The sequence below is a fragment of the Oryctolagus cuniculus genome, chromosome 14 (genome assembly GCF_051225735.1).
Source record: "Oryctolagus cuniculus isolate XC-2025 breed Fujian yellow rabbit chromosome 14, ASM5122573v1, whole genome shotgun sequence".
NCBI lineage: Eukaryota > Metazoa > Chordata > Mammalia > Lagomorpha > Leporidae > Oryctolagus > Oryctolagus cuniculus.
This window is the reverse complement of record NC_142880.1, coordinates 4159848-4174346: the sequence shown is the minus strand read 5'-3', so window position 1 is coordinate 4174346 and position 14499 is coordinate 4159848. Positions and strand designations below refer to the sequence as shown.

Sequence of the window (14499 nt, the reverse complement as noted above, 5' to 3'; positions counted from 1 at the left end):
ACCAATGAGCGTGAGGGGGCGTGGCGACCGCGTTTCGCGCCAAGCTGGGGTCGGCCCCCGGGTGTGGGCTCAGCGAGTGGAGCTGTCGGCTGCCGCCGCCATGGTTCGTCCGCTCAACTGCATCGTCGCTGTGTCGCAGAACATGGGCATCGGCAAGAACGGGGACCTGCCGTGGCCCCCGCTCAGGTACCGGCCGGCCGGGATCGAGGCTGGCGCAGGGCTCTCGTCCTGGCCGCGGGGCGGGGGGCAGCGGCCGACTCGGCTGACCGCAGGGGCCGGGCCTGCGCGCCCTGGAGCTGCAGTGCTGACCGGCCGCCCGCGGAGCCCTGGCCCAGGCCGGGGCCCTCGCCCTGGGGCACCTGCGCACACAAGTACACACACGTGCGTGGAACTGGAGGCGGGTGCACGTACACACACGCGCGCGCACGGGCGGATGACGTCCTGAGTAACGCTGCGTTTCTCCAACTCGCAGGAACGAATTCAGGTATTTCCAGAGAATGACCACAACGTCGTCAGTGGAAGGTAACGTGGGGTGGCCGAGGGACCGCGCTCCCTCGTGCCGCCGTGCAGTCACGGGATGTCGGGCTTCGCTACAGGGTTCCTCGCACGCTCGTGTTTTGCTTCCTTCTGGACGCTTTGCCAGCTCACGTGTACTGAGCTGGGCAGTGGCTTCGATGAACGTTCGGCCCCAGTGATGCCCAGAGGAGGCTGCTGGGAGGAAAGATAACGTAAAAGCGTTAGCAGTTACATGATAGGCGATTTTGGAGATCTGGGATAGCTGGGAGAAAGACGGCGTCCATCCGCAGGGTCACTTCCTGAGTGGCCGCAGCAGCCCAGTCTGGGCCAGGCCGAAGCCAGGAGCCGGGGACTCCGTCTGGGTTTCCCACTTGGGTGCAGGGGCGCACGCAGTGGGGCCGTGTTCTGCTGCCTTCCCAGGCACGCAGCAGGAAGCTGGGTCGGGAGCAGAGCTGCGGGGCTCTGACTGGCGTTCCGGTGTGGGGTGCCAGCGTTGTGAGCAGCCGCCGACACCACGGTGCCACAGCGCTGGACTCTGCGCTGCAGAGCTGATCCACGAAGGCATCGGGGTGAAGTCCCCAGTTTTCAGCTACAGAGTCAGGGGATGTGGAGAAACAAGCAAGAGAGTGCATGACTGTAACCACGATGACTTTGAGGACCAGTGCTCCCTGCTGATGGCCTGGGAAAGCAGCAGAGGATGGCCCAACTCCCTGGGTCCCTCCCACCCATGAAGGAGACCCAGATGAAGCTCTGGGCTCCTGGCTTTGGCCCGGCTCAGCCCTGGCTGTTGGGGCCACTTGGGAGTAAACCGGTGCATGGAAGATCTCCGATCTGCCTCTCTCTCTCTCTTCCTTTTCCGTTGGTTCACCCTCCAATGGCTGCTACGGCCGGTGCACCGCGCTGATCCGAAGCCAGGAGCCAGATGCTTCTCCTGGTCTCAGTGTAAGAGTGGAGTGATACCGTATTAGAAACCCGAGAAAGGTATTTATGTTCACAGAGGGAGGAGCGGCAGAGTATACCGGGCACCAGGAAGGTGGGAAGGGGCAGACGGCCTCGCTTCACCAGGACAGAGTCAAGGCCCTGCACTTGGCACTCAGGTCGCTGGCAGAGATAAGATGGCAGGAGCCCAAAGCAAAGGGTTGGCCCAGACCCCACGACAATCTTAGGAAAAGCCCTAGTATTTACCGAACCTTTGATCCACATAGCTTGTTCTGTTTTAGTCAGTGTTATTTATTTATTTGTATTTACTTGAAAGGCAGAGAGAGAAATCTTTAATCCGCTGATTCACTCCCCAAATGACCCCAAGAGCTGCTTCTGGGCCAGGGTGAAACCAGGGGTTTGGGATTCCGACCAGACCTCCCACGTGGATGGCGGGGACCCAAGCACTTGGGTACACATTAACAGCAAGCTGGGTGAACAGCAGAGCCGAGGCTGGACCCCAGGAACCCAGGATAGGACGCAGCTGGCCCAAGTGGTGTCGCAACCCCTGCACCAGATGCCTGCCCCTGACCCAGAGACCTGGGTCTCCAGCAAGTAACAAAACCAAAAGTGGATTTTCTGTGTGTATAGAATTTTCATAGAAGTGTTATACTTGGAAGAGAATAGAGGCACAGATGAACACGTCTTAAGGTAATTAAGAATATTAAACAGCTGTTTTTAAAGTATGGGTTAGGGGTAGACTTTAAAAAAAAAAAAAAAGTATTATTATGTTGAAAGATTTCCGGGAGTGCAGTGGAGGATGGCCCAAGTGCTTGGGCCCTGCACCCGCATGGGAGACCAGGAGGAAGCACCTGGCTCCTGGCTTCAGATCGGTGCAGCGCACTGGCTGTAGCGGCCACTTGGGGGGTGAACCAATGGAAGGAAGACCTTTCTCTGTCTCTCACGGTCTGCTCTGCCTGTCCAAAAAAAAAAAGAGAGGAAGAGACAGAGTGATCTTCCATCTTCTGATGGATTTCCCAGTGGCCACAATGGACAGTGCTGGGCCAGGCAGAAGCCAGGAGCTTCATTCAGGTCTCCCACATGGGTGCAGGGGCCCAAACATGAGTCCCACCCTCCACTGCTTCTCGCAGGCCTTTAGTAGGGGGCTGGACCGGAAGCAGAGCAAGCGGGACAGGAATGGGCACCCGTATTGGCATGCCTGGGTTTGATACCGGCTCTACGCCTGACTCCAGATTCCTGCTAATGCAGACCCTGGAAGGCAGCAGTGAAGGCTCGGGTTACTGGGTTCCTGTCACGCACGCACCAAAACGAGTGAGCTGGCTTCGGCCCTGCCAAGGATCGTTGCAGACGTTAGTGAACCAGCAGATGCATAGGAGCTTACTGTCCGTATGTGTCTCATCTGCTCTCTCCCTGTCTCTGCCTCACAAATAGAAAAGGAGTATGGATCAGTGTAAATCTGCTAAGCACACAGATATGAGTAATTATGATTTCGTGGTTATAACGGACTTGATGCTGGGTATGGTTCCGAGTCTTTAATCCCCACATCAACCCTAGGCATGGTGACAATTGTTACCTCCATTTTATAGATGAGGAAAATGCAAGGGATTAATGTGAAAGATTTGTATGCTGTGTGACAAGATCCACTCAACATGGACACTCTTGTTGCGGTTGATTAAAGGTAGATACTGCATATAAATTGCATAAAGCCAAAAGAAAAAATGGTGACTCTGTTTAAGTGATGAGTGTAGAAATGTGAATTTTGGTAAAGCTGCTTAAGTTTTCATTTTTTTAAGGATTTTATTTATTTCTTTGAGAGGTAGAGTTACAGACAGTGAGAGGGAGAGAGAGAGAGAGGTCTTCCTTCCGTTGGTTCACTCCCCAGATGGCTGCAACGGCCGGAGCTGCGCCAATCTGAAGCTAGGAGCCAGGAGTTAATTCCCAGTCTCCCATGCAGGTGCAGGTGCCCAAGCACTTGGGCCATCCTCTACTGCTTTCCCAGGCGATAGCAGAGGGCTGGATTGGAAGAGGAGCAGCCAGAAGTAGAACCAGCATCCATATGGGATGCTGGTGCTGCAGGTGGAGGACTAACCTGCTGCACTGCGGAGCCAGCCCCTAAGTTTTAATATTTTTTAAAGAAACCCACTTGGGGCCCGTGCTGTGGCTCAGTGGGTTGACACCTTGGCCGGAAGCGCCAACATCCCATACGGGTGCCGGTTGTAGTCCCGGCTGCTCCACTTCCAATCCAGCTCTCTGCTATGGCCTGGGAAAGCAGTAGAAGATGGCCCAAGTCCTTGAGCCCCTGCACCCACGTGGAGACCTGGAAGAGGCTCCTGGCTTCGGATCAGCACAGCTCCAACCATTGCAGCCAACTGGGGAGTGAACCAGCAGATGGAAGACCTCTCTCTCTCTCTGCCTCTCTTCTCTCTGTGTAACTCTGACTTTCAAATGAATAAATAAATCTTTAAAAAAAAATACACTATAGTTAATAAAACATTTCTTGGAAAAAAAAAACCCACTAGATGTCACTGTGACAGTCTTATCAATTTATAATATATGAAGATACATGAATATTCCCAAAATGTGCTTCTCTCTGTGTGTGATTTGATAGGTAAACAGAACCTGGTGATTATGGGGAGGAAGACCTGGTTCTCCATTCCAGAGAAGAATCGGCCTTTAAAGGACAGAATCAACATAGTTCTCAGTAGAGAACTCAAGTAAGTCCCGTAAACTCCCGAGAAAATCAGACAGTGACAGCGCGACACCGCGAGCTACTTACTGTCACAAAGGTGATCTCAAGAAATGAGCAAGCTGTCACTCACACCTCCTGACAGTGTACTGTGCTGTGTGATTTATTGATTTCATCACCTTAAAAAGCTGCACTGACCATGAAGCTCACTGTGGTAACAAGTTTGCAAGTTTCCAACATCAGTTGTACCTCGTAACCAATAAGTTTTCTGATTTCCTAGAAATCAAACTACATTTGGGACTTGCCAGGATTATAGGGCTCAGCTCCTTTCTGGACTCCTCCCCAAATGCAGTAAGATTTCAGGTTTAGGATAGGCTGCAACTTGCCATAATCACATGCTTTATTATTCCTGGTTAACCACAGCACCAAAACAGTAGGTTGTACCAATGTCCGAAGGTGGAACATCTCAAAGCAGCGAAGTGGTTCGGGGTGAGGGAGTGTTTTCTGTGGGCCTCTGCGGAGTAGGTAGTTCCGGGTACTCAGAATGTCCCAGGGCAGCGGGCGTGGGGTGGGGGAAAGGATCCCGGTGAGACTGTCCCTGCCCGTGGACATCCGGGTCCCCTACTCCATGTGTGACAGATCCCGGTTTCTATTTTATTTGCTTTTATTTGCTTTATTTTCCTGATCTCTGCGGGCAGGGAGGATCAGGGGACCTGAGTTAGAAGAAGGGAAAGTTTGGGAGGGGCTTAGTAATCATTCTTCCTTAAACTGGTCATGGAGTCACCAGAAAGACAGCAGCGTTTCAGGGCACCACGTGCCTGAGAATGGTGGACGGAATATTCCTTCCCTGGGTAGGCAGGACAGCATCAGAGGGCGCTGTAGCAGAGTTGGCTTACACAGTGGGCGCAGGAAGTGGAAATCTGCAGGAGGGGCAGGCCTGAGCTCTCCGGCAGGGGCCGAGGTTCTGCAGGAGACGTTTCTTTTTCACAGAGGCTTCAGCTCTGCTCTGCAGGCCTTTGAATGCATTGAATGCAGCCCAGTCGGGCGGCAGCAGGTGGTTAGACAGGAGCACACGGACCAAGCACCTGGGCGGTGGCACCCAGCTGGTAACCAGGTAACTGGAGACAATTGCCTGGCCAACTTCACACACCGCGGCAGGGGAAGGCATCACTCAACCCTCGGCTTCTCAGATGTCCTCCCCAGTCCCTCCCGACATGGCGCAGAGCCGAGCAGGGAGCTGGAAGCGCCAGAACAGTGCCCTGGCTGCCTGCGGCAGACGGGGCGGGGGTTGGCATGCTCCCGCCATCTCCATCCTGCTGTCTCCGTGTTCATGCTGCTGTCCGCCTGGTTGCTAGGGTGTTCTCATTATCTCTTTCCTTGGTAGACCCCAGATTCAAAGACTATATTGCCCTTCCCAGGGACTTTTTAATAACATTCTTGACTACTACTCAAGTTTATTTATGGCTAGCTTGGGCCAACCAAACATAAAGAAATCTCAGTAGGGAACTGTTCATTGAACCAGCGTTTCTGCTCAAATGAGGAGTTTAATTTCATCCTGATGCACCCTCTGTGGCATGCGTGATTGGGTTGGGTTGCATCTTATGTATTGATGCATAATACTTGTTAGTGGATTTCGCTTTTCTCTTAAGTGTCAGAAAACATGAAGTCTTTCTTATCAAGCGTTTCAGGTTTAGTGATAGTAGTTAAGAGGAAATTGGGGTCGTTGTTGTTTTGTTTTGTCATTCCTCCTGCTTCCCTGCTTGGTGTTCACAAACACCAAGCACCTGCTGTGTGCCAGCCCTTACTGGCCTGGACAGGACTGGGACTGACAGGTCCGTATGGAGCTCCCTTGAGCTACAAGCTCCCCTCTCCCAATGTGAAAAGAAACTGAACCCTGGAGGTAACCCCAAAATTTGCTGGCAAACACTAGTTATGTGGGGCAGACATTTCCTTAATGAGCAATGTTTAAAAGAACTGAGGTGAGGAGGAGAGCAGGGGCCGCTGTGGGGGCAGGGTTTCGCTTGGCAGAAATGTCCTGGGAAGGGGTGTGGTGACGGGTGCACAGATCGGTGAATAGCGGACAATCACCAGTCTCAGCACTTGAAAGGGGGATTTTTTCTCAAGAGCAGCTTTGGAAAGTCCTTGGAACCAGAAACTAAAGAGGTTTCACTGCAGTGCTGTAACCTTGACACCATCTTTACAAAACCCAGAATTGTCTCAATCCATGAAAGTTACGTCAATTTCATGGTATAATTTTTTATTACCCTATCATAGTCTCCCCTGTGTGTTTCAGCATAGCACACACTGACTGGCCTGGCTACTTTATCAGTTTTTATTTATCTATTCAAAAAGCAGAATGCCCAAGGGACAGAAGAGATAGGGAGAAGGATTCTCCCTTCTGCTGGTCCAGTCCCCAAGTGGCTGCAAGTGCAGGCTGGGCCCAAGCCAAAGCCAGAAGCCGGGAACCCCCTCTGGGCCTCCCATGTGGACAGCAGGAACCCAAGGGCTTGGGCCATCCTCCACTGCCTTCCAGGCACATTAGCGGGGAGCTAGGTGGGAAGATGTCTAAGCGACATCTTAATCCACTCAGCCCCAATCTACCCTTTACTCGGCTTCTGTTACCTGCGCTGGCACCTGTTAACTATGGCTTTGGGCAAGTTACAGGTAAGCTCTGATGAACCTCAGCTTCCGTATCTCTTAGCTGAGACTAATAATGACGGCTTCTTGGGGGGATTGTGAGGTTTCACTGCCCTTTTATATGCCAAGTTCCTGGCATAGCAAAGGTAGACTACAGCTGCCAGCTCCCGTGCTGCCCTTCAACGCGGCTCCCTTATAGCTTATAGCAAATACAGGTCACAGCAAACAGGCCGTTTGCACGGTGCCACCACTGTGCTCTCCCCTCGGTCTTGCACAGAAGCCCCCCCTTAAGCACTTTTTTCCGACCCTGGCCTTTGCTCCGTTGTCCTGTCTGGCATTTTAAGCCTCACCACAGATCACTTTTCTTGCCTCGTCACCGTCCTCCGAGCCTCCCTGTGCCAAACACGTCCTGTAACCCTCGCCGTCAGCTGTGGCACAGAGAGGTCCGTCAGTTCTGTGCTGTGCGCCTATCTTGTGTGATACGCAGCGCAGGCCCCCTGCCAAGTCGCTTCCCTCCCCGGCCCCGGGCCCTGGGGTGCAGCCCCTCTCTCTGGCCACTGCCCAGGAACCTCTCTGCCTGCCATCGAGGTCTTTTTTGGGTGCAGACACTGTTTTTGTTTCTCTGTTCTCATCATCCTTCTTCCTTGCAAAGCTGAGGTTGGGATCTTCACAGAATGGCCGGTCCCTGGATGATTCCTGAAAATTTCTGTACATATCTAGTGGCTTCATAGTATTCCTTTATGAAGATCGATAATACTTGAGCCTGTTTGTAATAGTTAGAAACCATGTGTTTATAGACTGAGTGTGAAAGATAAGTTCATCCTGTGCTTCAGGTCTAGTTCAGATACTATTGTAGCCTTTGGTTTTTGTTGTTTTTTTTTTGTTTTTTTTTTTTTTAAGTGTTTTCCCAACAATCTGCAGGGAAGTGGGGCTGGAAGTCCTCCTGCCGTGGCTGTTGTCTTTCCCGTCAGACCAGGGGAACAGGATAATGCTCACGTGTGCTGTGGGGCAGCCAGACGAGCCAGAAGACAGGTCAGAGGGCTCTGACTGACCTAGGCCCCAACATCCTGATGTGCTAGGGCCCATGGCCTGCAGCAGCTGCGGCCCCCAACATCATAGCTCGAGGGTCACCTCCCAGTCCTCCATTTCCTAGCCAAGTAATCACTGGGGTTATCTACCCCCTCAGCCTCAAAGTCCTCACTTCTGCAGGGAACAGTTGTCCCTACTGACTGCTGATCAGATTACGTTATCCTAGTGGAGTGGCTGCTGCACACACCGGGTCGGAAGCCTCGCACGAACCCTCCTTGGGGATTGAGACTCAGAAACACAGTGTGCAGCATGGCCGCGCCCCTGGGCTGCCGTGGCCCGGCCCCACGAGCAGGTCCAGAGGACAGCGATTGGAGGTAGCCGGGAAGAAGTCGCAGTGTCGAGCGCTTGCTGTCTGTTCTTAGCTGAGTTCCTTTCCAGATCTGTGCTGTGAACGGGCTGATGAATTCAGACTTGGCTCCACTTTCGCTTTTGCTTTTTTACCCATCTAGGAGTCTACCATCTCTTCCGAAATTTATTTCTAAATTGCTAAATAGCAGCATTTTTTTTCTTACTTGAAAGGCAGAGACAGAGAGGCACACAGAGATCTCCCACCTGCTGGTTCCCTTCTCAGTTGCCTGCAGCAGCCAGGACTGGACTAGGCAAAGCCAGGAACCAGGAGCTCAGTCTGGGTCTCCTACGTGAGTGACAGGAATTCAGATCCTTGAGCCGTCACCTGCTGCCTTCCAGGGTGCAGGAACAGGCCTGGGACTCAGGTGTGCTGATAAGGGGTATCGGCGTCCCAAGCAGCATCGTGACAGTGCACCACACCGGCCCTAAATAACTGTGTTTTGCAGACATATTTCTTCCTTAATCTGTTCTTTGTTTTATTTTTCTGCACTCACTACAGTAGGGCAAGGAAGTAGCTTTCCCCTGCTGGCCTGTCGAGTCATCTCCAAGCCATCGTTCCACGGTCTCCACAAAATTAATTCCCCCTTTGACGCCTACACCAACCATTTGTATCACCTTCCTAATCCTAGCGCTGTTGCCCGCCATCTTCTGGGACACTGCTTTCAGTTTCCCTCGTTGTCAGCTCTGAAATCGCTGTTTGCCATTCAGCTCTGTCTCCTGTCGTGAGCGCTGACCTCAGCACCCTCAGTTGCTAACACCGCCGTGGCCCCCTCTCCAGCACAGTAGTCTGTGTGCTAACCGGCCTGTCTTGCCCAGCTCCAGGGACTTGTTTCTCCAAGTTCAAGTCCCTTCCCAAACAGCGTCATCTAGCGCAGTCCTGCCACTGCCCTGTCTCCTCTGGGGACGCCTCGGCCTCGGTGCCCTTCCAGCCTGACACAAAGTCTGTTCTTGGCCGCATCCTAACTCCTGTAGGGCTGTCAGAGTGAGGCAGACCGTGTGTCTGCAGGAGTGGACAGTCCCGAGTGCCTGATTCATCCTTACTCCCTTTGACAGGGACTTGTGATTTTCTTTCGTATCTAATCGTGAAAGCCAAGTGCAGCACCTTGCCTCCTTTCTGAAGGGCACTGCAGTTCCTCCACCCCACCCCAGCCCCCCTGAAAAGCAAACATTTAGGGAGGCTGGTGGAGATTAGGCTAGACAGCACAAGCACGTAACGTAATAAGCTTTTTGTCTTCGGGATTTTTAATGTGTAACTAATAGAGTCTCATGCTTACATACCTCATCCAGTTCTGTGTTCTTCGAGACATGAAGACCCTGCCCCAGCTAACCGCATACTAGCGTTCTGAATATCTTTCCAACATTGTATCCTGTCACTTTTCAAACATGCAGAAGCAATTTTACGGTAAACAGCTGTGTACCCACACATGGATTCTATCAGGAAACTTCACTGTAGGTGCTTTATTACACATCCATCCAACGTCTTACTTACCCATTTCAAAATAACTTGCTGACATTACTGTATTTTTCCCTAAATACATCAAAATATCGTTAACTAGAATTCAGTGTTTCTTCGTCGCTTTTTTCTTTGGGGAACAGTACAGCCCACAGTGAGATGCAGAAGTCTTGAATGTGCGTCTGCTAATTGTTGACAGCTGCGTCCCCTCTTGTAACCCATCACCCCCAGGGTGCTCCCTCGACACAGCCTCTCGATTTTTCCCCAACATAGCTATTGGGAGATGTCACCCATGGTTTTGTTTTGGGTTCGTTGTAAACCGTCAATGTACAGATGCCTGGCCGTGCTGACGTGCAGTGCTGCTTGTCGCGAGGATCCGTGTGTGTGATTATTTCACAGTCACCTCTCCTTTTCAGAGTATTTGACTGGAATGGGTGCCTTTTACAAGAACTACAAATGATTCTCTTTTTCAACTCAGGGAACCGCCACAAGGAGCACATTTCCTCGCTAAGAGTCTGGCTGATGCCTTAAAACTTATTGAGGAACCAGAATTGGCAGATAAAGTGGACATGGTCTGGATAGTGGGAGGCAGCTCTGTGTATAAGGTAAGTTGAGTGACCTGTAAATGTGAAAACTGTCCTACCGCACCATCTGTCAGCTCCCCTGAGAGAAGAGGCCAGCCCAGGCCTAGCCCACTGTCCGGCCCTTGGGACATAACATGAGTGCATGGGGCAAAAGTTACATGATTTCATAGCTTAAGGGGAAATAATATTTAAAAATGAAAATATTTCTTAATACCAAAGATTTCCACCTTTAAAAATAGAAGTTTCTGACTCTTATAAAACCCTAAAGAAAGGTGAGCTTGGAGCTACTGTTGTGGCCGATCAGGTAAAGCTGCCGCCTACAACCCGGCCTCCCAGTCAGGTGCTCTTCCACGTCCCGGCTGCTCCACCTCCCATCCAGCTCTCCGCTGTCGCCTGGGAAAGCAGTGGAAGATGGCCCAAGTCCTTGGGCCCCTGCACCCACATGGGAGACCCGGAAGAAGCTCCTGGCTCCTGGCTTCGGATCAGGCCAGCTCCAGCCGTTGCGGCCAATTCAGGGGTGAACCAATGAATGGAAGACCTCTCTCTCTCTCTCTGCCTCTCCTTCTCTGTGTAACTCTTTCAAATAAATAAATTAACTTTTTAAAAAAAGAGAGCATTTGTGTGTCTTTTGACCTCCGTGAAAGAAACTGATTCCTGTTGTTTGATTTCTCAGGAAGCCATGAATCGGCCAGGCCATCTCAGACTGTTTGTGACAAGGATCATGCAGGAATTTGAAAGTGACACGTTTTTTCCAGAAATCGATTTGGAGAAATACAAACTGCTCCCAGAGTAAGTATGATGCCATTAATAATTCTGGAGCACTGTGAGATTTCGTTGGTATTGGAAAGAACACAGCTTTCCAGATGAATGCCGGGCAGCGATGTGTTTTGTGGACAGGCACGGTAGGTGTTTCAGAACTCTGTTGACTTGGAAATGTTCACGTTTTAAGGATCTTCCTGAAATCGCGAAGAGTAGGCATTAGCCCACTCTTGGAGAGTCAGGGGCTGGCTCAGGCACTGGGGAAGCAGTGGGTGGTGCTGTCCCTTCCCCCTGAGAGACCTGGAGGGGGGCGGGCAGGCACAGCCAGAGACTGACAGACACAGACACAGCCAGAGGTGCAGTGTGGGGAACGCACGGGTAGTCCCAGAAGTTCTTGCTGAACACGCAGGTTTACACTGAGATTAAATGGCCAAAAGCCAGGGACCACAGCTCGCTAGGGTGGAGGCCTGCGGCACAAACAGGCTTATTTCTCTGAGCCCAGAGACCCCTGTAAGCCTCGGGAACAAGTGGAGGTCGGCAGGGGCAGAGCAAGCACAGGTTTGGAAGGCCCTGAAAAGTGACAGTGGTCTCGGTGCCTTGCAGGAGTGGACCAGAGTGGGGCAGGATGAAGCGGGGAGGCCGGTCAGTGGCACCTTCTTTGTGTACATCATGGTGCTGCTGTGGCTTGATGTGTCTGTTTTCTTTATTTTGTAGCAAAACCAGTAGTCTGCAGTCAATAAGTAAGTAACCAATACCTGCTGACTGCTCAGCAATGCCTTATCCACAAGAGACCAAACAGTTTTCCTGGATTATCCCTGCCTACGACGAGTACAGAGAACAGACAGGGGCACGAAACAAACCACTGTCCGTGGGCAGCAGTCACTGGGTATCAGCATGGAGCTGAGACGTGTCGGGCCCAGGCAGTGTTCTTGGCAGAGGTGGAGACTCACTGTAGAGAGCCAGGGTCGCACAGTGGGAGCACCCTGGGTGCAGCCCACAGGATGCGAGGCAGAAGCCAAGATGGATGTGGCCTGGAGATCTCCTGGGGACCAGTAGTCAGCAGCCCTCCGTGGAGACCCCAGGTTTTGAACAGGAAGCTGGTGCACGGGGATTCTAGTAAAGGGGTTGCAGTGTGCTGTGCCCTGGAGAGCTAGCGTGGAGAGATGCCCGACAGCAAGGCAGGAACCCAGAGCCTGCCACCGTGCAGGGCCCGTCACTTCAGCCCACTACGGCCCAAGGCTGCGTTTCATTTGTCTTGTGCTCATTCCAGAAATGTAATTCCAAGCGTAAGACCTGGCGGACGCATCTTAAGACAGATCAGGTTAGCTGGTGACAAGCGTGGAGAGAGATACAGAGAAACTGCTAACAGCGGCTCGGATTTGGGGGAAGAGCTAGGAATCGGAACGGAGGAGAAAGGCCCCTTTTTGCTCTCTAACTGCCATCTAGTTTACGGTTTTTTCTAACCACTTCCCCACCTGAGTGTATGTGTAGGATTTTACTCAGCCCAACCGCAGCTCGGCACAGACCTGGTGCCTTCTGTCTGGGCGTCCAGGGAGCTGCGGGCCTGACGGGTGCACTGATCACATGTATCTTCCTTCTCCAGGTACCCAGGCGTCCTTTCTGATGTCCAGGAGGAGAAAGGCATCAAGTACAAATTTGAAGTTTATGAAAAGAACGATTAATACAAAGGCGTTTGCTGGCTTATCTCCAGTCCTACCCCTCCCTCTGAAAGTTACAGATTTGGACATTGGGAAACAGACTGTTGTTGTTGACTTTAGGCCCGGGGAGCATTGCTTCTAAATCGTGTGTCTTCATCCCCCACTTAGGGGACTGGACCATTCCTTGCCCCACCTGCCTCAGCGCCTCCCCCACACACCTGCCTAGGGCAAGCGAGCCCAGAGCGGGAGTCTCCCGGGAGCCTAGTTGACACCAGGGATCACAGACGTGGCACCCAGACAGATTGGCCCAGTGGGCAGAAACGCGTTATAAAGAGAAGAACTGCAGCTGAGATTTTACCAGAAAAGCAGATCGGAATAGGAGCTGGGATTACTCTGGGCACCTTGTCCGTCTGAGCGGAGTTCTGCTCACTCGGGGAGTCAGTACTGAGAACCCTGTGGGTCCCGCGGGCGTGGCAAGGAAGCCACCGCGCCTTTTTGCTGGGTGAGAGAAGGAAAGGGCTGAGGCCTTAGGATGGCTGTTTCTGATGTTTGGGGAGACGCAGGGATAGAACCAGAACAGGCTGCTCTCTCCAAGAAAGTAACCCAGTTACAAGCCCGGGAGCCAGCATTAAGAATGTAGAGAGAATGAAATGAGAATGGCTGTTCCAGAAACCAAAACTAGTAAATTAGTAACCACACTTCCCGAACCTGAAAAGTGAAAATTAAAACTTGTTTTACCTATCACATTAGCAAAAATGTAGGTCATTAGATAGGTAAAGAAATCTCGTGTTCTGTGGCCAGTGTTTGGTGCAGTGGGGGAAGCCACTACTTGGCATTCCGGATCCGAGTGCCAGCTCGAGTCCGGCTGCTCCACTTCCGATCCAGCTCCCTGCTGATGTGCCTGGGAAGGCAGCAGAGGATGGCCCAGGGGCTCGAGACCCTGCCACCCACACGGGAGACCCGGATGGAGTTCCTGGATCTTGGCTTCAGCCATGTGGGGAGTGAGCCAGTACATGGGACATCTCTCACTCTCTCTGTCTGCCTCTCCTTCTGTCTCTGTTGCTCTACCTTTCAAATAAATTTATAATTTTTAAAAGAAATCCCATTTTGTGCCTTGAAAATTGACACAACCTTTAGAGTATGAGAAAGCAATGTCAGTCTGATTTCAGAATATTCTGGGCTCACTTCTGGAAGTGAATCCTGAACAAAGGATGGCTCTAAGAATATTTGTTACAGTACTCTCTTTAACTTGGAAATACCCAAATGTCAATCAGTAAAGACACGACTATAAATAAAAACATGTCTATAGAATGTAATATCCTGCAGCAGTTAGAAGAATGAGGCACTAACAGAAATGCCAAAGGCTGCTAAACAAATTACGTATAATAGCCCAAACTTTTAAATAATGTGTGTAGGCAAAAAGTATGCTGCAGACTGTTCACAGCTCAGAGTTGCCAGGGTTATTTGTTGTATTAGCTATGTGCAACCTGATTGGGTTTCTTTGAACCGTTATGTGTTAATTTTTATGAAAAACTATTCAAGACAATATACTGAATCCTTAGGTTCAGCAATAAAATAAGGATGCAGGGCCAGCACTGTGGCTTAGCGAGTAAAGGCACCACCTGCAGTGCCAGCATCCCATATGGGCGCCGGTTCGAGTCCTGGCTGCTCCACTTCCCATCCAGCTCTCTGCTGTGGCCTGGGAAAGCAGTAGAAGATGGCCCAAGTCCTTGAGCCCCTGCACCCATGTGGGAGACCTGGAAGAAACTCCTGGCTTAGGATCAGCACAGCTCTGGCTGGTGCAGCCAACTGGGAAGTGAAGCAGCGGAT

The 14499-nt window shown here is 51.7% G+C and overlaps 1 protein-coding gene across 2 annotated transcripts; it reads left to right on the top strand.

Moving 5' to 3' along the window:
- Window positions 1–72: 72 nt before the first annotated feature.
- DHFR (dihydrofolate reductase) lies at window positions 73–13769 on the top strand. 2 transcript variants are annotated; one of them, XM_070056341.2, is made up of 6 exons: window positions 73–186; window positions 473–484; window positions 4064–4169; window positions 10147–10273; window positions 10926–11041; window positions 12615–13769. In XM_070056341.2, the coding sequence occupies exons 3-6, from the start codon at window positions 4084–4086 to the stop codon at window positions 12691–12693; spliced, it is 408 nt and encodes a 135-aa protein (XP_069912442.1). In that variant the 5' UTR covers window positions 73–186; window positions 473–484; window positions 4064–4083; the 3' UTR covers window positions 12694–13769. The 2 variants fall into 2 exon arrangements, with proteins under 2 accessions (XP_069912442.1, XP_051710035.3); XM_051854075.3 differs by having other exon boundaries at window positions 473–522.
- Window positions 13770–14499: the final 730 nt, after the last annotated feature.